This window comes from Phacochoerus africanus, chromosome 2 (genome assembly GCF_016906955.1).
Source record: "Phacochoerus africanus isolate WHEZ1 chromosome 2, ROS_Pafr_v1, whole genome shotgun sequence".
Classification (NCBI taxonomy): domain Eukaryota; kingdom Metazoa; phylum Chordata; class Mammalia; order Artiodactyla; family Suidae; genus Phacochoerus; species Phacochoerus africanus.
The window spans coordinates 116,331,790-116,357,815 of NC_062545.1; the positions used below are offsets into that span (position 1 = coordinate 116,331,790).

Genomic DNA, 26,026 nt, shown 5'->3' on the forward strand with positions numbered 1-26,026 from the left:
GAGACTCTGGGCTTTGAATCTGCTGCCTGGTCCTTGGGGGTCACAAGGGACTTCTGCTTATTGCCTATATATGCGGCCCCCCTCCTTGACCCCGCAAACAGAGTCAATAAAGACCCTGCTTGCCACCACAACAAATACGGTGACTGAGAGCTCAGGCTTACCCATTTCTGTCACCGCGGGCAGGTTCTTCAACATCCCTGAACCTCAGTTTCTCCAGATAGAAAATGGAGGAGATACATTCTAACTCATAGGATATCCCTCTTAATAGAGGAAATTATCGGGTGCTTAGCGCCTGCCAGGCACTTTCTACACAGTCTCATCACCTGGACACACATAGGTGGGTGCAGTTCTCATCCCCCATTGGAAACTCCAGGAAACTTGCCCAGGGTGACCCAGCTAATCAGAAGCAGATTGAGAGTTCAGATGTGGGCAAGTCTGATTCCAGTCTTCCCCTCTAGGTTATACAAAAAATATGGATAGTAATTAACCACCCAATACACACTAGGAGCATAAAGACTGTCAATACTTTGCTGTCTCCTTCCTTTTTTTTCATGCTCTCCTGGGCTGACTCTCATGGGGGAAGGACTCAAGGGGTGGGGGGGAGGGCAGACTAGGAGAGATTCTCAGAGGCTCAATAGGAAGAGGCTCAATGCCAAGTTCTTAATAAAGAGCCCTCAGAGAGAAGAAAAGGCTTCCCCTTCTATTAACACCTAAGCTCCTAAGGTTCTTCCAACTCCATAATTTCCTTCCCTGGAACCTCCACAAAAATCCCCAAAATGCCTTTTAAAAAGCCAGAGAGTCAGGAATACTAAATACCTTAAGTTTCAGATGAAATTCAGTCGCCTCTAAGGCATATTGAAGGGATACCACAGAGAAGCAGTGGATGAGGAATCAACCACTCCACCTGGCACCTGGCTCTAGCATTAAGCCGGATGTTCCTTGAAAAAGCCATCTGCCTACCCTCTGTCTTTCTTTTTAAATTTGTTAATACAAAGATAATAATCCTCGCCTTGCCTTTCTTAAAGTTGTTGAGAGAACCATGTCAGGAATGTATGTGAAAGTGCTTGGCAAATTTTAAAGCACTACACAAACAGGGGACGTTATCAGGATTCATCAACAGCTTATCAGACTTGCTCAGAAAACTTCAGCAAGAAAAAAATGAGCCAAAAACCAGAGGTGAGCAGCAAGGGGGAGTGAGGAGAGTCAGATGGGAAAGAAAAACTAGCTGTCAGAACCTCATTTTCAGTGTTGGCAGTTAACCTTCAATCAATTTTATAAGGCCAGGAAATAGCCATATTTTTAATTAAGTGTCGGAGGTAGGCTCCGCAGCATAAAATTTAATGGTAGGGAAGACACCAACTTAAAGGAACATAGCTTCTTACCTCTCCTTCTAAGAAAGATATCTTCTCTAAAAGCTGCAATATTAAGAGCTGTTTCTGCTGCACCTTTTTCTTCAGTGATTCAATCTAGAGAGAAACAAATGGGAAACTGGTCATCAAAAATGCAGAACTGTACAGGTTAATCAACAGGAAGAGACGCCTTTGGTTTCCATTCAAACAGAAACTGCATATCAGTTCTTTTGCGTTTCCTGGAACAGTACGGACATGGGATTCTGTATCTGGGCAAGCTTGGGACATTAGACATAGTTGTGGAGTTCATGTCTCATTAGGTTTGTTCAGCCTAACATTTCTGCCCTGATTTTCCTGTGTAACCCCTCGTAGGATCCCACAGATGTTCCAGAGAACAAGCTTTGAAAAGGGCAGGCGTAACTCTACCTAAAGTAATTATTCCACTTGAATTCATGAGGAAGCCTACATTTCAAACACTCAGCTCTGCTGTTCCTATTAGTATATTCCTGTTTGTTCAACCAAGTGTTTATAATTTTACTCTGGGGAAAAGGTCACTGTCCCTGAAAGTAATAAAGCAATTCAGTGAATGGAGGACTCACATGGCCTTGAGTAAGCAGGGAAATGCTCCCTAAAGATAGAGACTTGAGCTGGGCTTTCATCTTTGTTGATCTTTGTTTTTATATTCTGTTCTATCTTGGACTATTCTTTGTTTTTCATTCACATACCATGTCTCCATAGACAAATCACAGGCTCCCTAAAAGCAGAACCAGGGTACTCTGCACCAGGCCATGTCTTGAACAATAGAAGGAACCCTGTGTAGGTTCAATAAATAATGTGTGATTTTGAAGAATGCACTAATTTTCCAACAATTCTGTGTATGAAATTTGAGCATTTGCCAAAAAAAAAGCAAAAAAAAAAATTCGACTCTGAGCAAAATGACACAATTCCTATAGAAAAGACTCCAGTAATAACTAAAAGAAGCACAAATGTACAATTACATTTACCCTTTCAACAAACAATTCTATTTCTAGGAATAGATCCCAAAGATTCACTGGCCAAAATATGAAATGACTTGGACACAGAATTTAGTTTTGAGAAAACACACACACACACACACACATATAGAACTCCATGAACAAGCAGATGATCAAAAAAACTATGACACATCTTAACAATGGATGTCTATGTAACCCTCAATAAAAAATGAAGATCTCTAAAACCTGGTATAGCTTATTGTAAGGAGTATATGGTTGGCTAGCTCTAGTACAAAGCTGGTGAAGGCATATGGCTGAATAACAATTTGCAAAAGAAACATTTCAAAGATAAAAGAAATCTTAATTATTAATATTTACCAACAGAGAGAGGGAGGAAATCAGATGGAAGAGACAGAACAGAAGAAAGACTTTTCTGAAAATATTATGTTATATAGGGGTAATTTTGAAAGCACATTTTTCAGATTCAAAATATAAAACCAATCCTAAAATCTGAAAACAAACTGAAATAAAGGAATGTAACTGTATATCGAATTGGTTAAAATAATTAATTCAAGTGTTGTTAGAACAAAGTAATTTGACTGGTTGTTTTTAGTAGAATGTATACTAAAGATAAATGGAATTGCAAAGAAATCTCTCACTTACTGGGAAAATTTTAGTAGTACTACTGCTATTGTATTTTGAAACTATTTTATTTTTTATACTATAATAATGTCTGAAACCAAGATTTTTGCTGTTAAGAGAGAAAATATAAGTATGAAATCAAAGAAGCAAGGGTGTTCCTTCTGTGGAGCAGGAGGTCAAAGATCCTGCATTTTCTCTGCAGTGGCTTGGGTTGCTGCTATGACGTGGGTTGGATTCCTGGCCTGGGAACTTCCACATGCCATGGGTGTGGCAAAAAAAAAAAAAAAAAAAAAAGTTGAAAAAAGTTCTGGAGTTCCCATTGTGGCTCAGCAGTAACAAACCTGACTGGTATCCATGCGGACATGGGTTCGATCCCTGGCCTCATTCAGTTGGGTTAAGGATCTAGCATTGCCATGAGCTGTGGTGTAGGTCGCAGTTATGGCCTGGATCCCACGTTGCTGTGGCCGTGGCATAGGCCGGTAGCTGCAGCTTCGGCAGCTGGTAACTTCCAAGAGGGAACTTGATCCCTAGCCTGGGAACTTCCATATGCCATGGGTGTGGCCCAAAAAGACAAAAAAAAAAGTTTTATTAAATTTGAAATGAAAGTATCAGAGTAAACTCATAATCTTTCCTTTTCAAAAAATATACTAGAAGAGTCTGAGGTGCTTTGTTCTTCCTGAAAACAAAGTCAAGAAGGGTCTTCCTTGAGCCAAAGATGAGATGATTCAAGTGTCAAGAAGAATAGGGTAATTGAGTAAAATGCATGGAATACATATTTTTAAAACCCTGAGTATTTTATGATTCATAAAAAACAAAAACAAAACAAAGCAGCAGGAACAACTCATTGGAAATGACAGAGAAACCAACTTCTTACCTAGAAAGCTGGAAATGTAGGGAAAAGAATAAAGCACTGATCCAGCCTTACTTGTACAAACTGCATGTTGAGACTGCTAAAAAGTGCTAGTTTATGATGGAAGAATTTTACTTTACAGAAGAATTCCAGTTAATGAGTGGGAAAGGAATGAGAGAATCTGAAAATCAGCACTGCAAGGTCCCTAGGAAACTGACTCAAGCAACCTCCATGGAGAGACGAAACAGCAAGGGCAAAGCTGGTGAGGGACATCACAGCTGTCCTGTGGGCTGTCACCACCCGAATCCACAACTGGCCTCAGCATCACCCAAAGTGGGACTACCAGACATCATGTGCCCCAGAGCAACACGGAATGCATCACACAGCACCACTCATGGTGTATACTCACCTCCACCTGCCCCCCAACACACACACACAAAGTTGAAATGGAATCTAATCAAGCTGACAGGTAAACAAAACATCAGATTCAGAATGTGGACCTTTTATAGGATGACTGACTTGGTTCCTGCAATGAGTCACTGGGTGGGGGTCCACTTGCGTGGGGCAGGGAGTAAAGAGTGCATGCTCTAGATTAAAGGACTTTAGAAATGTTACAACCAAACACAGTGGACCTCTCTGTATGCTGGTTGGAACGAAGTATCATAAAAAGACATTTTAGAAAATTTTACTACAGATGGGAATTAAATAGGACCAAGATATTACCAATTTTGTTAATCATAGCACTATGATTAAGAAGAACAAGTCCACATGCTTTAGAGATGCACAGTGAAATATACAGGAAACATGCAGAATGTCAGGGATTTGCTTTGAAATAACTGCACAAAGGAGAAAAATAAAAGGAAAAGAAGGTGTAGACAGGCATATGTGGCCAAATCGTGCTGTCTATTGAATCTGGGGAATGACTCATCATTACCTTCTTTGTCCTGAGTGAATTTGACATTTTCATAATAAAATATTTTAAATTCTACCTGATGTCAAAAAAAACCAAAACACTCCAACATGAAAAGTAAACCATACAGAACAGACTACAATAAGAAACACACTTAAGAGAAAAAAATCCAATGTTGATAATAATTTTTTAAATTAACAATTAAAAACAGTCACTGGATAGCCTGTGATACCTATTAAATTTGCCCAAAACTACTGACTGAAGAAATCGTGTTGGAAGGGCTAGAGAGACAGCTACTCTCATGTGTTGCAGGTGGCATTGTAAATTAGAATGACCCTTTGGGCAATTCGGCAATAAATATTAAGAGCCATAAAGCTGTTCATACCCTTTGACCCACTAATCCCACTCCTGGGAATTTATCCTAAGGATATAATTCAGATGTAGGAAAAAAGCTATATATACAAAGATGTTCTTGCTCCTATTATTTATAATAGAGAGAAAATGGAAATAACCTTAATGTCCAGCACTAAAGGAATAGGTAATAAATTGCAGAATATCAATGTGATGGTATATATTACACAAACATTAAAAACAAATGCATGACAAAATGGAAAAGTGTTTACAAGAAAACCTTGAGGGATAGAAAAACAAAAGTTTACAATGTGAAAGTAAAAACTGGAAGAGAAGTTAAAGAAATGAAATCATTCTAGGATTGGGGTAGGATTATAGGCAAAACTAAATTTGTTTAAATTTCCTTCAATTTTTGAAGGAGTAATTTTCAAAAATCATTGCTTCAGTGTCCCTTTTTCATTCCTTCTTATAGTGTTCAGATTTTTTTTTAAATTGACTTTTAAAATCTTTAAATGATGGGCAAAATCTGTGCTGAAATTAACTGAAATGTTCCAAGAAGGTTAGGGGTACTAGTTCATTAAATTACATAAAAAGTGACTTCAGGAAGTTCCTGTTGCGGCTCAGTGGTAAGGAACCCAACTAATTAATATCCACGATCCCTGGCCTCGCTCAGCGGGTTAAGGATCTGGCATTGCCACAAGCTTCAGCCTAGGTCACAGATGCAACTCAGATCATGTGTTGCCATGGCTGTGGTGTAGGCCGGCAGCTGTAGCTCCGATCCGACCCCTAGCATGGGAACCTCCATATGCCATGGGTGCGGCCCTAAAAAGCAAAAAAAAAAAAAAGTGACTTCACACACTTTATTTCACCATCTCTGAAATATCAGAGTGGTCTGTGAGTCAGGACAGCAAGAGATGAGGGGTAAGGACTTTCAGTGAACAGCTCACAGAAAGAGTCCAAGAGGATTCTTCTGATCTCTGCCACTAGATTTTAGCTTCAGAAATAAATACAAGGCACAGACATCACATGGAGAGAGAGCTGAGGGGAGAACTGTGAGCTGGTTCTGGAGTAAAAGAACAGTATCGAGGATGTGGGGGATCTGCAACTTCTAACAACAAGGCTCAAGTGTTTTCAGCAAATGATGCCTCAGGAAGCGATTGTGCCTTTTGGCTAAAAACGAATGCTGTGCATGCCCTTGCTTTCATCCTCAAGCATTTCTCACAGAAGCATCCTGCACAGTATATTCTGTGGCTGGGGCTGACTTTTCAGATTACAGAGAAAGGGTGCTTAGAGACTGATTCCCAATTTACTCCCCTACCCCGGGGGTCTCCTCCTGGAGCACATCCCCTGACTTCTTCCAAGTGAGGCCCACGGTTTCTAAAATAAGAAGAGTCTCATCCTTCTGGGTTTGCTCATGTTCGAGGTAACACTGGACTCCCAAACCTTTGACTCTTTTCCACAATACCTAAGTCACACGTTTGTGTGGAAAATGCTATTGTTTCTCAATGCCAACTTCAAAGAGCCTTCAAATACTGTCTCCTATCAGATCTGGAACGATACACACTCAAATTAGCTACTACTGTTTCTCTCTCCCTAGACTATCAGCTTCTTTAGAGCCCAGTCCTTGGTTATCTTCATATTCTCAGATATTGAATGAATTGATCAACAAATCTGTCCATCCATTATCTCTAAGCAATCTACCCCTTAGATTTCAGGGGCAAAGTTGTGTGGATCAGATTCTTAGGGGCCTAGATGAACCTCTAAAGCACCCTGCAAAGTTGGGGGCACCCCCAAATCCAGGAAACTATGTAGCCAGTATGCTAGTGAAATCTATTTGGTACTTTTGCCTATTTGGGTAGCTCTTGACTCTTATAAGCTTGTAAATTCGACCTTCAAGAGGTTTAAGGACACTTCATGAAGCTGCATTTAAATGTAGCTGTCACCAGGTGGTGGTAAATGACCCAACATACCAGGCTCAGGTCAAGACATTAAGAAATGAGAAATCAGATGAGATTTAGAAAATGAATGCTGCTATCTTACTTTCCAAGAATGTAATCTTGTCACGGCAGTTAAATTTAAATATCAAAGTTATAGAACATAGTGAATAAACCCGTCTTGGTAAAATCTAGAACATTTTTACTGATGTTAACTCATTGAACAGATGACTAATTTTGGTCTTCATTAGCATGGTTTTTGTAACTCAAACTGAAGATATGTCTTGCAGCCTAACGGATCATGCAGGATGTTGGGTGTCTAAGACTATAGGTTAGTTTGATATTTATGGCAGAGGCTGGGAGGTCATCTAGTTTCTTAAAACTGATAGCAGCTTTTCTTCATATTAACTACAACTGAGTTACCTGCATAGATGGTTTGAGCAAAGTATTTCCTCTTCAGCACAGCCACACACTGGAATAACCTGGAGGAGCCATCACATCCAGGCCCTAACCCCAGAGATGCTGAAGCTAGCACTCTCTTCAAACCCTCCCAAGCTTCTAATGTTCAAACTCCCTAGTGTGGACACAAGACCTTCTGCTCTGGTCCCACTTTATCTCCGCAGCATCCTTTCATGCCTGCCCAGCCCCACAATGAACACTGCAGAAAAGCCACTCCATCCTCTCAGCCTGCTGTGGACGTACAATGGTCCTGCTTCCAGGCCTTTGCATAGGCTGTGCCTTCACCAGTGGAGCCTCCCACCCTCCATCCCCTTCTGTACCAGGAACTCTGCTGTTAGGAAATACTCAACAGTCACCTCCCAGGCCAGCCCTTCCTAAGTCCTTCAGGCTGGTTGTGGGGCTCTCTGCTCTGTTCCATTTCAGCCCTTCCAGCAAACCCCTAGTAGGACCCATCCCTGCCACTACCACCCTTTGCTTACTTCCTTCCCCTTCATCAGACACAGAACCCACACGGAACAGATGTTTAGTGTATCAATGATCTCATTATATGAAAGAGCAGTCCTCCTAGGAGGTGAAATCACCCCTATCAATCCACACATTTTTATAAACTGCTTTGGAAATAGATTCCTATAGTGAAAAGATCCCTGCCAATTTCCTTCAAAAAGAGCTTGTATGTCAACCAGACTGAAATGAAACTGTACAAAAATTTAGTAAGGTCTTGTTAGGGATTCAGAGCAACCCAGCAGGTTCGAGCCTTTTCAGCTTCCTGGAATTTTTTTTTTTTTTCCATTAGTGACAGACATGTAGGACACGGGTCATTTCGTGTTAGATGTCAGAATGTGATACAGCCCTATAATTAGAATGATGCGAATAGTACCCAATTGTGCAAGACTCATGAAACATAACTCAATATTGAGGTTGGGGATGTGGCAAGAAATGAATGAATATAAGACATGCAGCAGCAAACAAGTATTAAATACTATCACTTGATATCGTTTTTTAAGAAACTGTGCTTTGGGGTATTTTTTCTTACCAGTTGGCAAATGATAACATACATGTATCTGAAAATGCCTTATGTACCAAGAGACACACTGAAATGGAGCATGATATCAGAAGGTACATTAAAACTGATGCTCACATTGAATTCAATTGTTTAAGATCTTATAAGGGTAAGGGAATATGATTTTTAAAATCCAAATTAGGTTTGTGATATTATTGCTTATTTTCTTTGAAATTTGTTTTATTCTGTTTTCATTCTAGTTTTAAGAGTAACCATTTAAAGCACTTTTATTCAAAATCAGGGGGTGAGGGCTTTTATTCAAAATCAGGGTGTAGGCACGCCTATTGTGACACCTGACACATTAAAGAAGTTTCCAAACCTTTACCACTAACACTCTACTTTGTTATTCTTTTTAAAAGACTCTTATTTTAAAAGACTTTCTACTTTATTTTATTTATTTTTTTGGTCTTTTCTAGGGCCACACCTACGGCATATGGAGGTTCCCAGGCTAGGGGTCCAATTGAAGCGGTAGCCGCCAGCCTATGCCACAGCCATAGCCACAGCCATGCCAGATCCAAGCTGCATCTGCGACCTACACCACAGCTCATGGCAATGCCAGATCCTTAACCCAGTGAGCGAGGCCAGGGACCAAACCTGCAACCTCATGGTTCCTAGTCAGATTCCTTTTCACTGTGCCACAACGGGAACTCCAAGCCTTTCTACTTTAAAATGCATTGATAAAGAAAGAATTCATTTTCCCATTGAAAATGTACCAAAGATGGATAACTGCCAATCAAAGCAGTTAAAAGGAGTCAGAACGAGATAACTGCGCTCTGAATTCTAGGTCAAAGTAAAGCAATAGGATTCCTGAATGTGAATCCTTCTAGATGTTTGGTGAGAAATGTATGATACTGGATTATTGGAAAATTTGACAGGAAGGTAACTTGAAGATCCCCATTACTGTTTTCAAAATCCCTAGCGATCCAAGGATTCAGTGATCTGATTGGGGCACAGATGGCACCAGACAGTCAAGAACTTTCTACAACTCCTGCAGGGTCTTAGTCACCTCCCTCAGCTCCCTCTTTCCCGGACACAGCCTTGTTTTCAACTCAACCTTTTGTGATCTGATAGTTTTCTCCATTTCCCTTAGCAAAACAGAAATTGTGTTTGCTCCCCAAATACCTCACCATGAAAAACATGAAAATAAAATGAGAATAACTGATATTTTATATCTTCCTCTGAAAATGTTTTTCATTTTTGCTACAGTTTTTCTCTATTCTATTCTAGAAGTGTTGTAACACTGTAATTTCACAGTTATGTATTTTTAGGTGCGTTATCTTTGATTAAAAAAAACAGTAAAAATTTTAAAAATAATGACGTTACCCTCTTTTCCTAAAAAATAATAAGGCAAAGAGACATGACAAATTCAGGATCCTCCCTGCACTAATGCAGCAGGAAAGAACAGTTTAAAAAGGACAAGGAAAATGGTACATTATCTCATTGGGGCGGGGCGGGGGTAGTGAAGGGAATGAATTAAGGCCACAACAAAATGAAACTGAAAAATTGCTAAATGAAGCTCTGAGTGGGGAAAATGAAAAATCAATGAAGGAACGGAGGGAAAAAAGGTACATTTTTCATCTTCATGATGCCTGATTGGGTTTGGGGAGATTCATTTTCAATTAATGTGTCTTGTGGCATTCAGCCAGGCCAGATATGAACAGGGCACACATTTTAATCAATTTTTTTCTATTAAGTTTGAAGTAATATATAATAATAGAACTATACTATTCAAAAGGATCCGTTGAAACTAGCTTCTGAGGTAAAATAATCTAATTTGGTTTGATTTCTTTCTTATGTTAAAGATAACCCAACTTCTGTTTAGCAAGGAACAGCACCCTGACTCTTCTGGGTACCTGAAGACGACTGAACTATAAACATGAGGGAAGGATGAAGAAACTGGCTTTCCAATCTGCGTGCATTCAATGGGAAGGGAGAAAAAGGGGTGTCCTGAGTACCAGGGCTTTTTCTGGCTTAGCTCATTATTTTCAGAAACAACCCTAAGATTCATCATCCCCATAGACGAGGAAACTGGGGTTCCTAGAGTTTCGTTGTTCACTCATTCCTCAACAATTGGCCATTCCTCAACTGCACTGGGCCCAGTACTAGATCCCAGGAGCATAGCAGTGAGCCAGGAAGACCTAGTCTCCACTTGCAGAGAACAAATACCCAGGTAAAGCAGTGAACAGAGAGAGAAACGTACAAGTAAGTGCAATAGGGAACAGGAAAGGTGATGTGTGGTCCTCCCACCTACCCAGAGATCTGATGCACCTGCCATCTGCTGATGGGGTAAGGGGGAAGGTTCAGACCACAGGACTCAAGAGGTGACCAGCTCATCCCACCTTGCCGGAACTTTCCAGGTTTTGGTCTCATGTGTCAGGAACCATCTCATTCATAGGCACACCAGGACAGCTGGTCACCCTAGAGCTCGATGCTGGCAGGGCTGAGATCTAAACCCTCATCTCTGATGATGAGGTTCGTTCATACCACCCTGATTTCCACAGGCTGGCCTCCATCCTCCCAGTAAGGACAACATCTCTCAGCAGTGCCGCCTGGAGATGAAGCCAGGTAGGGAAGAATACTGGCAGATAACGGCTTCTTTTACAAAGGATTTGCTGGGGCCCTAAGACTTCAGGCTGTTCTTCTCTGTGACTTGAGAGGAAGATGGGATGCTGAAGGGGCAGAGGGTGCTTTAAGCGTCCCTATTCCTGCACTGCCCTGGATGGATGCAGAACCAGAAACAGAAGACCATATACTGAACAGGAATCCGGGGAAGAACCATTTCAAGCTAAACAGTGAGAATGTACAGGCACACCTCGTTTTATCACACTCACTTTATGGCACCTTACACATAATGCATTTTCCACAAATGGAAGGTCTGTGGCAACTCTGCTCAAAGAAAGTCTATCAGTGCCATTTTTCCAATAGCATTTGCTCACTTTGTATCTCTGTGTTACATTCTGATAATTCTTACAGTATTTTGAATTCTCCACTGGCAAAAAGATTAGAATTTACTGAAGGCTTAGATGATGGGTAAACATTTTGTTTTAGCAATGAAGTGTTTTTAATAAAGATATGTCCATTGTCTTTTTAGACATGATGCCACTGCACACTTAAGAGACTACATAACTTTTATACATACTGGGAGACCAAAATATTCCTGTGATTCTCTTTACTGTGATACCTGCTTTATTGTGGTAGTTTGGAACCAAACTTGCAATATCTCTGAGATAGGTCTGTATATGGAAGCACCCAGCTCCATACCAAGCACAAAGGTCATGCTAAAAAATATGGTAGTTTAAAAAAAATGTTCCTAAAGTTCGAGTGCCCTGGAACATGGACCCTCACCTACACAGGCCAGGACAATCCTGGGGGCCCTGCAGCTGCCCTTCCTGCCCCTCTCCTCTCCTACTGGCCAAGAACTCCCTGCCAGAGGCATCCCTCTGGGGCTCAGATTGGATCAGGCACTAGGGAGCCACAGAGGAATTAGAAGCAGAGTACTAAAGGACACTTTCTTGGTCTGTTGTTGATAATGTTTTTATTCATTTATTTATTTGAGTTTTTAGGGTTGCGTCCACATCACATGGAGGTACCCAGGCTAGGGGTCCAATCAGAGCTATGGCTGCCAGCCTACACCACAGCCATAGCAACACAGGATCTGAGCCACATCTGTGACCTACACCACAGCTCATGTCAACACTGGATCCTTAACCCACTGAGCAAGGATAGGGATCCAACCTGCAACCTCATGGTTCCTAGTCGGATTCGTTTCCGCCACACCATGTTGCTGATAATCTTAGTCCCAAGCTACATGCCTGGTCTCTTCATTATGACTCCCTCCTATAAACCAGTCAAACTAGAATAACGTTCCCTGAACCCACCCTATAATTTCTGGCCTCCATGTTTTGGTTTTTTTATTTTATATCTTGTTTGACATGTCCTTTTGCACCCACTCAATCCCTGCCTAGAAACATCTAACCTAGCCTGCAAGACCTGGTCAAATATCACCTCCTCCCCAAAGACTCTCCACCCACATGAGAACTGGTGAACACGGACAGGACTGAGCTATGCCCTTAGTGTACATTCTTTCCGTCAACCAACAACCTCTGAAGGAGGTACTATTATCATCATTCCCATTTTTTTGATAAGGTAACTAAATGTTGGAGAGGATTAATAACTTGATCAAGACATAAAGCCCAGTCAAGAGTAGAGGCAAGATGCAAAGTCAGATTTAATTTACTTGAAACCTACAAACTTAAGCACTATGTTCTCCAGCTTCTGTGCCCCCAGAATAGAGCTCATTCCCCTGCTTAATGGTTATATTCTGCCTTGAGTTATAAAAAAGTTTTAATATCAGGAGTTCCCACTGTGGCTCGGCAGAAACGAATCCAACTAGGAACCATGAGGTTTGGGGTTCGATCCCTGGCCTCCCTCAGTGGGTTAAGGATCTGGCATTGCCATGAGCTGTGGTGTATGTCACAGATGTGGCTCGGATCTGGCGTTGCTGTGGCCGTGGTATAGGCCGGCAGCTATGGCTCTGATTAGACCCCTAGCCTGGGAATCTCCTTGTGCTGTGGGTGCAGCCCTAAAAAAAGCAAAAAAAAAGTTTTAATGTCAACCAGAAAGTCCTTTGAAGGCTTCGAGGGCTCATACCCATTTTTAGATTTGGTTCATAAAAAGTGCTTCTTAAATGTTCACTGATTAACCCATCACCGAACTCTCCACAAGTTGGATCTAGCTCTTCATTACCCCTGTTCCCACCCAGTGCTGTGTGTAAGAACTGTGTTTCCTGCAGACAAAAAGGCAGGGGAACAAGAATACATAAAGACAGTGGTGCAAGGGAAACAACTCTTGATAAAGGAGAAAAATCAGTGGGAGCAGGATGGACTACTCCAATACATGATGTTAGAGAAGCAAGCTTTCCAAGAGCAAAAAAAAAAAAAAAAAAATGGTAAAAGCTCTATTCATATTATATACAAAAACAATAAATTCCATATGCATATGGATTATTCTTTATTTGTTCAACAAATATTTATTGAGTACCTGCTATATGCCAGTGACTATTCGAAATATCAGGAATATAGCCATGAATAAAACAGACAAAAGACACTGCCCTTAGGGAGCTTACATTCTAGTGGAGGGAAATAGACAACAAATAAATAAGCAAAACAGGTAAGTGTAGGATATATTACAAGATAATAAATGCTATGGAAGAAAATAGGATAAGGAAGAGAATGATGGGTAAGAATATAGGGGAGGGGGTGGAATTACAGACCTGAAGGTGAAAAACAAAACTCTAAAACTTTTGACAAACACACGAGACACACAAGAAGATGGATAACTTTATACCAAAATTTGACAAGTGTATATAATACAAAATACCATATATAAACACATGGAAACCACTGACTAGGAGAAGATAACACTGTTCAAATATTTTTGATAGATGACTAATATTGGCTGTTTACAGAGTTCCTACATATCAGCAGGAAAAAGAAAAGCAACCAAACAGAAAAATGAACAAAAGTAGGAACAACCAATTCAGAGGAATGGGAGCCTGATTGGTCAGTAAACTTAGGCTCAATCTCACTGGTTGGAATGAGCAGTCATCAGGCTGACGCAAATTAAAATGAAGACAGAGAGATACTATTTCACCACTGGCTAAAATTACCATCAACGGTACCAAGAGGTGGTGAGGACGTGGAGAAATCTGTTCCTCGTACATGACATGTACGCTTGGAGAACAAGAAGGAAATACCCAGCAGAGGGGAAGCTGTGCCAACCTCAGGCCCTGGCAACTCCTCCCGAGTATCCTCCAGAGAAGCACAGAGATGTACGACATTGCTTGCAAAAGAATAAAAAACTGGAAAGAAGCTAAATACCTATCAACAGGACATATTACAATATATTCAGGTAAAAGAATATTAGATGGCCATTAATCTGAATAACTTAAATCTATATGTAACAATCTCAAAAACAAAACTGGAAAAAAAGAGTCAGTTGTGAAATATATACAATAAAATGTATTTACATATTACAAATAAAAATGTACATACTTTTTAAAACATAGAAACTGAGCTATATACTGACAAGAAACATATATATGTCTAATAAAAGCAAAGAACTATGGTCTGGGTAGAAGCCAAACTGCCTCTGAAGAAGGCAGTGGGTCAGGTTGGGGGTGGGAGTGAGAAGGAAAAAGATGAGGCCTGGGAAAGGTAAAGTAAGAACTTTTTTGTCTATAATGTTTTATTTAGAAAAAAATCTTAAAACATGCTTAAGTTTCAAAATGAACATCTGTTAATTCTAGAAAGGGAGTACGTAAGTTTAATTTTTATCATTCTCCATAAGTTACTATTATTTACACTTCCCCCAATTATTAAAAAAAAAAATAATAAGCAAAGAACAAGGCTGGCTTTGGAGTCAAAAATCTGGGTGTGGACCAAGCACCAACATCCCTTCTGGAGAGACTGCTGGCTACTATTTTTTAAAATTCTAAGTCTTGATTTGCTGTACTTAAAAAACGGTGGTAATAATGGTTTCCCACAAAGGGTTAGCGTGGGATGTGAGGTCTCTATGCATAGCCCTGAAATACGAGAAACACTCACCAGCTGGTAGTTACCTGGATCGGGGCACAGCCACGCAAACCCACTATGTTCAGAGTGTGAGCACCTAGGTCTCCGAGAAACATTTCAGACCAATGAGAAACAATTTCAACAAACAGAAAGTGAGTTCAATGACATTTACAAAGAAAAGCCCTTTTCCCTTGAAAGGACAATTCGAGTCACAAATACATTAATCAGTACATGTCCTACAATGAACCTATGACATTTCTATAATGCAGAGGAAAAAAAGGTTTGCACTCATGTGAGCTTTCTGATACCTTCTAAAAACTTCATTTTAGATAAAGCATCTAAAGTGGATAATACAATGTTAAACAACAGAACTGCAAACTGTAATATCTGCAATTACTGTAAATAAATTTGGCCTCAACTTTTGAGCATCATCTCCTTTGGGTGGGGGTGTGAGTGGTCCTGAGACAAATTACAGCCTTAATAAGAGCCCAAGGCTAAGGATCCAGTTAAGGGAGAGGGAGGGGCATGATGGGGTGGTAGTGTGGAGTCAGGTGGGGCAGAATTTGAGAATCTAACTCATATTTGATACAGTAAGTCAAGTTCACACCATATTACAGTCCTTGCAGGAAGGGGTGAATTGAGGGACTCAGGCAAAGCCAGCGAGGAGCAGGTGGAGGGAGGTCCTGTCAGGCAGGTGACCCAGATGTAAGGAGAGCCCCAACTAGCCTAGGAACCAGCATGTAGCCTAGGGGGAAGGGCATGGGGCATATAGGGCACAACATTTAGGAGGCAGTCTCATGGACCTGCAGATAGCCCAGGCACGTCACTCACTCTCTGTCCCATAGCATAAGGCCTATCTGGCCTCTAGCTCCTGTCCATAGCCCCAAAGAGAGAAGGACCTCAAGGGCAGGGAGAAAGCACACAATCCTGGGAGAGAGGCCCCCACTGGTGACCCACTTTCTCTAGAAGTCAGCAGATATCCCTATAAACAGTGCAGTCCCTATACCAGAGTGACATCTCAAGTGATTCTTAAATATGATTCAAAACTCCCCAGCAGAAATCTGGAAACCCAGTAAAGTAGATGGGGATCTGCATTCATACAGGACACTGGCATAAGTAAACTGCATTTACAGTTCATTTCTAATGTGGGAAGCTATTCATCAGCTTCCTTCCCCATCCACTGCTTACTTGCTTCAGCTGGGCAGAAGCATCTAAGTGAAAGTTTGACCAAAGACAGCTAATGACAAGAAAGGATCTACCTGCCACTTTGCCATGGAAAAGTGGTGGGTGTGGAAAACTGCCCAATGTCCAAGTGACACCCAGCCCCTTAATAAACTCACATCATTATTATTAGGCTAATACCACCCATTGACTATATTTACCACTTGCTCTACTGCTACTACAATTCTCAGCAACTGTTTAGTTATGAAGAGATATCAGCACTTACGGCTGTCTCAGGAAGACCTCTCTAAAAATAAAGCATACATGGAGGATATTTCACTTTGACATATTTTAGTTGAACATATTTCTATTTTCATTAGATATACTTCTTCTTATCATGAAGTGAGTTGAACAATCTGTTCATGGTGATAGAAGCAATTCGTACATTTCTTCAAGAAGAGTGCCAAGTTGACTAGCGCTGTTGATCTCCATTCACAAAGGACATCCTCAGGGCCACCTTCCACACACAAATATAATCAAACTATGTGGACACGTGGCTGCTTTTGTATTTTCTGGGGTGTGATCTGGTCGGGAGTACTTCATTCTGGAGCACTGGAGTTCTTCAAGCCTGCTTCCCATCTCTTTAGCAAGTGTCCTTGGAAGCTTTTCCATAAATAAGGCTTCATTTTCCAAGATCTTGGAACCAGACTCCACCTGAAACTTTCTTAAATATTTTTTAGTGCTATTTTTCATTGCAGTTCCTTCTTTGATGTCTAGGAACCCATGTTTCTAAAAATACTCTGTGGATCTTTGAGTTCTCTTGACTCTGCAGTGTGAAGCTGTAAAAGTTGAGGTTACAGTATGTAGGTGCTTCCACAAATGAAGGCCCTACATGGCCGTGTTTTCCTTTCAATAGCATGTTCCTTCGTGTTTTGTTCATCAGCTCATCACAGATACATGCCACCTCTTCCCAGCAGAGAGAATACAAGTGTTCTTCTAACCATGAACAATCAAAGGAACTGCTTCCAACCCAGAGCAGGCTACTATTTTGTCATCTTCCAAAGAGCCGAAGACTAAATCTGGAGAAGAGCTCGTGGGACATGATCTGGAAACAGTTCAATTGAGTGGGTTAGGGTTATGGGCTCAGTGCCCCGGCTCCTTTCCCCTACCCTCACTGGGCTAATTATCAGTGATGGTGATCACTCTGAACCATCTAAACACAGGGTATTTGGCAAAAATGTACTTTTGCATTGTACATTTCAGCACACAAGAATTTTAAAAATAAATTGTGTGCTAACAAATGGCCAATCCATACAAAATGGAAAATTCTCGGGATGGAGAGAATTTAAATTCTTTAAATTGCTTTCCTGTAGAAAGCTGCTTTGGTTGGCAGAAGACTGAGCCTCGATGAGAATAGGTAAAGAGGTGTGAACGTCCTGTTGGCTGAAGAAGTAACACTTAAAGATGTGTCAGCTGTTCACTGCTCTGGCTGCAGATTCCTTCCAGCCTTGTGCTCCTCCCTGACCTCCTGCTTTCTTTAAGGACAACTAAAGAACTCAGTCTGATTAGAGACAGAGGACCTAGTCCTAACTTGGCTTTTCAGTGGAAGAACGAAGCCCAAGGGCAAGGATGACTGGAACTCAGGTAACACTAGATGGTAAGATCCACAAGGACAGGACCACATCTGCACCGCCCCCCATGATACCCAGCCCCAGCACAGAGAAGGTGCCAGCAGATGCTTGGTTAATGGATGGATGAGTGAATTTCCACACAAGTGGGTTTTTTTTTTTTTCAATCTCTTTAAATTTTCTAGCAAATCCTTAAATGTCTCAAAGAGGCATATTTGGGGACTTGTTTTTTTTTTTTTTTTTTTGTCAGATCCAAAAACAGTCAGAAGAACTAGTGATGGGAAGAAGATAACCAATCCCTGACATACACCACAAAAGGAGACTTAATTTGGTACAAAGAGCTAGCCTCCTGGGGGTGTTTGCTCCCACTCTTCACACAAGACACTTTGTATCTTTTCTTGGTGAATTTAACCCCATAAGATGTGTTAATCCTTCATTTCAAAAGGGAACATCCTGCTCCTTCTCACATGCGCAAATCTTTACTGAAATATACTGTCCCACACAAGGAAAATCAAGTCATTATTGAGCTAAGGACTGCAAAACCCAGGCCGGTCATTTTTTTTTCCAGTATATCATTATTATTATTAAGAAATGACACTCTATTGAGGTAGAAGTAAATATATTGCCTAGCAATTAAGGATTCTAAGAACCTGAGTAATCATACTTGGATGTTTTGAACTGAAAGAAAAAAAACAGTCCATCTCTTTCTTTCTCTCTCTTTCTTTCTTTCTCTTTCTCTTTCTTTCTTTCTCTTTCTTTTTCTTTCTTTCTCTCTCTCTCTCTCTTTAGGCATATGGAAATTCCCAGGCCAGGAACTACAAGCACCGCAACACAGGATCCAAGCCACATCTTTGACCTACACTGTAGCATGCAGCCATGTCAGTTCCTTAATCCACTGAGCGAGGCCAAGGATTGAACCCACATCCTCAAGGACACTATGTCGAGTTCTTAACCTCCTGAGACACAACAGAAACTCACTTTCTTCCCAGACATCAGGACGAAGATGACAGCAGCAGTGGACGCAGACCAGATCCTACCCTGGGGAGTGTGAAGCCATCACACAGATAAGCTTTCGGACTTCATGTGAGGGAAGGAAAACTGTCCCTAACACTGGTGACATGTAAAGGTTGCCTCTCTTTCCAAGTCAAATTTGTCTCATTATCTGGAGTGAGGGGGCTGGAGTTCACAGACAGAAATATACCTCTCTTCTAAAGTCAGAATTCAAGATTCCACAAATGACTAATTCAGTTGTCCAGATTTTTCAAAATTTGGTCCAAATGACTTGAACTCTTTTAGTGTATTTGCTGACTTCACCCATTGTGCAAACTAATGAATAGGCTGAGATAGTAAAAAAAAAAAAAAAAAACCAACAGGCACAGCCTAGTAAAGAATAAAGAAGAATTATTATATAAGGAGCTTCTTCCAGACTTATATTCTCACAAAATGCATCCACGATTAAGGGGTAAGTACAGCCAGTATTAGAAACCTTTTCTTTATGTTGAACAGAAAGCTGAAATTTCCCTCTTTGCAAGTGCCACCCAGTGGCTCCAGCCTGCCTTTGCACTGCAGTACAAACAAAAAGATACTCCCTCTTCTCCATGACCGTTTTCTAAGATGTGCATTCAACACTCATGTTTCTCCCTGGCCATCCCTTGCCCAATTCCTTCAACCATTCCCTGAATTACTAGAGTTCTCAACTCCTTTCAAACCTGATCCTGACCTTCTCAATGTACTCATTTATCCCTGTTTCACGTTTCTAACTTAAAAAAAAAAAAAATGGCTGCAGTAATTGAGGTTTTTTTTTTTTTTTTTTTTAAGCTATTTCTTGGGCCGCTCCCTCGGCACTTGTCTTTTGTTGTTGTTGTTGTTGTTGCTATTTCTTGGGCCGCTCCCGCGGCATATGGAGGTTCCCAGGCTAGGGGTCGAATCGGAGCTGTAGCCACCGGCCAACGCCAGAGCCACAGCAACTCGGGATCCGAGCCGCGTCTGTAACCTACACCACAGCTCACGGCAACGCCGGATCCTTAACCCACTGAGCGAGGTCAGGGACCGAACCCGAAACCTCATGGTTCCTAGTCGGATTCGTTAACCACTGCGCCACGACGGGAACTCCAGTAATTGAGATTTTAAACCTTCTTTTTGTTGTATGAGTCAACATGGTATACTGAACAAACATATACATATATATTTTTTAGGGCTGCACCCACAGCATATGGAGGTTCCCAGGCTAGGGGTCGAATCCGAGCTGTAGCTGCTGGCCTACGCCACAGCCACAGCCACAGCAACGCGGGATACGAGCCACGTCTGTGAACTACACCACAGCTCACAGCAATGCCCCATCACTGGTCGAGGTCAGGGATTGAACCTGTGCCCTCATGGATGCTAGTCAGATTCACTTCCCCTGAGCCATGACGGGAACTCCAGGACAAACATATTAATTCTAATACCTGACTTAAATAGTTTTTAATTTAAATTTAGAATTAAGGCTCTCTTTCCCTGTCTCCATCCAGCTGTTGAAACCCAGCCAGCCCCTAGGTGGTGCCAGCTCTGACAGTGCCATCCTCAGTTTCAGCCTGTGACTCCTTTCCAACGACTAGATCTTTCAGATCACATCACCAGCACTTAGAGAAGCTTTATCTGGATGATATTAAATCACAGGGAGTAAAGCAAGGCATGGACAGTGATCTTTTTATGCTTTGCCTATTTTCATATATAAATATTCCCCTACTCCTTTCGAAGTGGTATGTCTATTGTATTCCAGAAGGACATCAGAAAACAGAATCCTAAACTACTTGAAAACGTCTTTTAAAAAAGACCCACTGGAAACCCTTAAAGATGATAAGTGAATCAGAAGCCAGCACATGAGGTTTGGTTCACTGGTTCTCTGATATTAGATAGGAAACGATGCAGACCAGCTTCCTGTGGTGAGAAGGGGGAGGGAGTCAAGGAGCCACTCGGGGAAATGAGGGTCAGCCTTGTCCCAGACTTCATGTGTGTGACCCTCAGAAGCAGAAAAGCTATGATCTGACGGCCATGGTTTCCCGAGATGCTAATTGTGACACAGTGACCCTCTGCCTTGGGAAACACATTCCTGACATCTACCCAGTGCTGTTGTGGGGCAGAACCTCCCCATCCCTGCTGCTGGCTGTGCCAGGGGACTGCCAAGTTGCTGCTGGATTGCTCCTCTGAGCCTTTGTTCCCCATTTTCTTATTCTACGGCTCCCTGGGACTGACATACGAGCCAACCATGGGATTCAGCGCTGCATGACTGGGTCTCTCACTCTGGGAGCAGATTTTATCTAACATGTATGTTTAGCCTATACGCAATAAAAAAAAAGGTGTCCTTCCCCATTCTCACAATTCCCTGACCTTAACCTCACTCACAGCACCAACATTTTAGAGATTAATAAGCTAAATACATGTATAATCTTCTATTTGTCTGTCATATGTATATGCTATTTATTATAAGTAGATATACTTTTAATTCAAGTAATTCATTAACAGATAACTTTTCAGAGTTGTGCCTGATATAAGGAAACTTTTTTTTTTTCAGTTTTTCCTCTGCTGACCAAATGTTTAATTAAATCTAAAACTTTCTTTGCAAGTTAGAGAATTAGACCCTAGGGAATTCTTATAACCCTGTTATAGTACTAACTGTTCTTTTTTCTTTTTTGTCTTTAGGGCCGCTCCCGCAGCATGTGGAGGTTCCCAGGCGAGGTCTAATCGGAACTGTAGCCACCAGCCTACACCAGAGCCACAGCAACACGGGATTCGAACCTTGTCTGCGACCTACACCACAGCTCATGGCAACGCCAGATCCTTAACCCACTGAGCAAGACCAGGGACCGAACCTGCAACCTCATGGCTCCGAGTCAGATTCATTAACCACTGCGCCACGACAGGAACTCCCTAACTGTTCTTTTTTCTATCTGATTTTTTTTTTGGGGGGGGTGGGCTGTGCCCATGGCATATGGAAGTTCCAGGGCCAGTGATCAAACCAGCACCACAGCTGTAATCAGAGCCATAACAGTGACAAGATCAGATCCTTAACCCATGAGCTACAGCAAGAAAAATACAGCACAGACTTTTTCCTATGCAGCATCACCACAGCAAGAGATAGGTTACAGTTGCACAAGTTCAAAGAAATTTTATTCTTCTTAGAGAAACAGAAATGTTCAACTTACCTGGGTTTTTTTTTTTTTTTTCATTTAGAAAAACGGGATAGTAAACTATCTCCAGCATTTAATAAGCCTATAACTTGGTTTCCCATTAGATAGTTAAGGAGAAAAAATGATGGTAAAAAAGAGAAAAAGTGAAAAAGAAACAGGAATGGGAGAAGAAAGAGAGTAGAGAAAGGACAAGAGCAATAACAGGGGAGGTATGTTCTGGGGGTGCAACCCCTGAGTTGAAGTAATCTGTTCTTGTCACACCCTTTGGTCCTGAGTTGTAGGCACCTGCAAAGGGCAGATATTGCTGTCCTGTGTAGGTGGGTGAACTTATGAATGCACTTCATAGCTTTCTTAATGGTAAGCCTTTCATCTGAGGACAGCTATTTTTTGGAGGTATAATCACTGGGGGACATATGAGGAGATTCTCCCCTGGGTCAAAACAGCAGTGGCTTGAGCAAGTTCACTACTGAGCCACAAGAGACTGAGCTGAGTCGGATCTGGCTCTGCGGATGAAGTGTCTGCACCGCAGGAAGCAATCCTGGGCCCATGATCCTTGACAAGGGCTTACCTCCTCGACCATCTGCTTGACTTTCTTCTGCTGGCAATGCACCATGTCATCTAGGTGTCTGATCCGCTCCCGGAGGCTGGCTGACGCCTCCTCCAGCTGCTGATACCTAACACAAACAAAAGAAAGAGCAAGTGAACCCAAAACCAAGGCAGCAGCACCAGCACAGAAAATCACACATGAAAGCAATATTGCCAATAACCAGAAAGGGAGCTCTAAGATGCATTCTTCCTACCTTGTATCCTAGATGATTAACTACCAATCTACCACTCCACTGCAGCAGAAATACAGGACCCCTTTTCAAGTTCCCACTTGCAAGTTTCACCCTGTCTAAGACAATTGCTATACTTTCCAGGGTCTGGGAGAGAAATTTTTTCAGCACCACTTCACAGGTAGGAGAGACTCTGTTTTGGAGTCAGTACAAACTTGGAACATCCAGTAAATTACCATGATTAGGAAAACAGAAAAGAGTCTAGGAACACAGTAAAATATCTAAAATCCTGGGAAGTCTGGAATTAGGGTTGTCCCACACATCATTTATTTTGAGAAAATGGGAAATATGTTGAAAGACTTTCTCTCCATTAAAACTAAGCAGACCACCTCATAAAACATTTCTTCCTTTTAAAAAAAAAAATTTAAAAAACAGCACAAATTATCCTTTGACTTAACTTTGTTAACCAAAGAAACCAACAGACAGTTTGGATTCTACAGTTCTTTGAGGCCACTGAACTGGAACATGGACGAAGTGGAGCAGTCTGGTGGTCTGCTTACCACTTCCATCTCTGCCAGACCCTCCTCAGCATTTAGGAAGATTCCTACAACTCTGAAAACTCTGAGGTTGCATAAGAAGAAGGAGAACAGATAATTTTCAGCACATACTATGCAGCAGGCAATACACCCAACAGTTCTCTCACAATAATAACCGAACAAGATGGGCACTGTTAGATTCATTCCAACTCCCCCAACTTCAAAAAAGAATTCCCAGTTTACAGGGAAGCAAAGAATATTAGGGAAGTTAGGTAACTTGCTCAAATGTTCAAAGCATCCCAACCCTGTTTCCCTTCACTAGAGGGCCACGTGTGGCCTCTCTGCCTTCTGGTTTCTAGAAGAGGCTTGTGCTGCTCCTGCATTTTCCATGCAGGGCTTTGGACACCCATAGCCAGAGGACAAGGCAAGCTCTCACTGAGGAATGTGTGGAAACAAAGACATTGTAAAATTAGTTTCTCTGGCAATGGTATTAGTCACTGTTGATGAATTTTCTCATTAACAAGATATATCCAGGAGTTCCCGTCATGGCTCAGTAGAAACGAATCTGACTGGTATCCATGAGGACACAGGTTCAATCCCTGTTCTTGCTCAACAAGTTAAAGATCCAGCATTGCCGTGAGCTGTGGCATGGGTCACAGGAGTGGCTCCAATCTTGTGTGGCTATAGCTGTGGCTGTGGCATAGGCCAGTGGCTACAGCTCCGATTCGACCCCTAGCCTGGGAACCTCCATATGTCGTGAGTGTGGCCCTAAAAAAAAAGACAAAAAAAAAAACAACTCAGGTTATGGAGCACATTTATAGACTGAACTTTGGCGCTTGCAACAGGCTTCCATGTATGCCATTGCATTAACAGCCAGGTGAGGGCCGTAACATGTGGCTATAAATTCCATGTTGGGAGCTTTCAGTCCAATGTTTTGCATATAATCATCTGCAATGAGTGACAACAAAATGAATACAAGGACCAAGTGAGCCCACAAAAAAACCATCTAAATCCACTACAAGGCAAAGGACAATACATCTTACCTTTCTTTGTCAGAATCAGTTATTTCTGCTGACATTTCTGTTTCATGCTCCAGGAGTTGGAGTTGAAGCTGATGGCGTTCCTAAAACAAAAAGACACTAATATGTAATCGATGGATCCCAAGTTGGCCAGAGAATGCGTAGCAAGCAACACCAGCACTGGTGAGTTCAAGTCTATGTGACACCCATGGGTTTTATACACACTCACCAGGGTCCAAACAAAACTCAGAAATGTCACATTTACTAGTGTGTATGTATAGACATATTGCTGAATTAGAGACAAATACCCTGGGTAAAGCCACTCGAGATTTAGTGTTTTGGAGTTCCCATCGTGGCTCAGTGGTTAAAAAACCCAACTAGTATCCATGAGGACATGGGTTCGATCCCTGGCCTTGCTCAGTGGGTTAAGGATTCGGCGTTGCCGTGAGCTGTGGTGTAGGTCACGGATGCAGCTTGGATAGGGCTTTGCTGTGGCTGTGGTATAGGCTGGCAGCTATAGCTCTGATTCGACCCTAAAAAGACAAAAGACATACACACACACAAAAAAAGATTTATTTTTTTGCAAGTATTTCACCAGCCCAGGCTTGGATACCTTGTGAAAATGACAGTCAATACTCTAAATCAGTGGCTTGTAATACTACAAATGTCTTAATGATGATTTTCCGAATCATCAAGAGGGTCTGGAATTCTGTGTGATCCTATAAATTGGTGTGTGTGGGGGGTATTTATACAGGTGTGGTCACTTATAAAAAAGTATTATGAAAATCAGAACAACAGTCCCCTGACAATGTCCATATCCTAATCTTTGAAATTTGTGAGTATATTGCCTTACATGGAAAAGAGAACTTTGCAGATGTGATTAATAATCTTGAAATGGGGAGATTATCCAGTCGGGCCCTTATTGGAAGGAAAACGTAGGGTTAGAGTCAGAGAAAGACAAATACTGGGCGAGGCTACAAAGCAGCTTTGAAGCTGAAAGATGGGGCCATGAGCCAAGGATACAGGCAGTCTCACAGGGGAGAAAGGCTAGGAAAAAAGATTCTCCTCCAGAGCTTCCACAAGGAACCCTGCCCTGCCAACACCTTGACTTTAGGACTTCTGACCTCCAGAACTAAAGACGAGAAATTCAAGCCACTAATTGTTATAAATAGAAAACTAAAGATTTGTAGACTTTGCTGTACATATGTAAATTTAAAAGTTAAACTTAAAAAAGTAGTGTAATGGCATAGGCCAGCAGCTATAGCTCAGATTCAACCCCTAGCCTGGGAACCTCCATATGCCACAGGTACATCCCTTAAAAAAAAAAAGGTAATATAAGAATCCAGACAATTATTTCTTTGAACAAAGTGCAACATATTCATAAAAGCATAGTGCCCATCACCACCAAAACTGCACCAGAAATATGTTACTGATGCCAGTATAATAAGTTCCCTTAAAATGAAGTTTATCAAATCCTGCTCACTAATTAGGAGACCATTTTACTTTAGGTCATTCTCAAAGTATAGCCATGCCTCATCTTTAATCTCAGAAATTTTCCCCAACATGCTCAGGCCAGTTATACAGATTCTTTTACACCAAATTATTCAGAGCAAATCTCTTGGAAATTTTTTTTCCT

General features: G+C 41.5%; 1 protein-coding gene across 2 annotated transcripts in view; it reads right to left on the reverse strand.

The window, feature by feature from the left end:
• The window catches only part of MYZAP (myocardial zonula adherens protein), a 98,413-nt gene that overhangs the window by 24,765 nt on the left and 47,622 nt on the right, over positions 1-26,026 (reverse strand). The window contains exons 9-11 of one of the 2 annotated variants that reach the window (XM_047766261.1): positions 24,415-24,494; positions 22,628-22,733; positions 1,383-1,466 (exon numbers count right to left, since the gene is read on the reverse strand). In XM_047766261.1, coding sequence (XP_047622217.1) covers positions 1,383-1,466; positions 22,628-22,733; positions 24,415-24,494 — 270 coding nt within the window. Of the gene's footprint in view, positions 1-1,382; positions 1,467-16,666; positions 17,368-22,627; positions 22,734-24,414; positions 24,495-26,026 lie in introns of those variants that run through there. The other variant, XM_047766262.1, reaches the window with a different exon arrangement.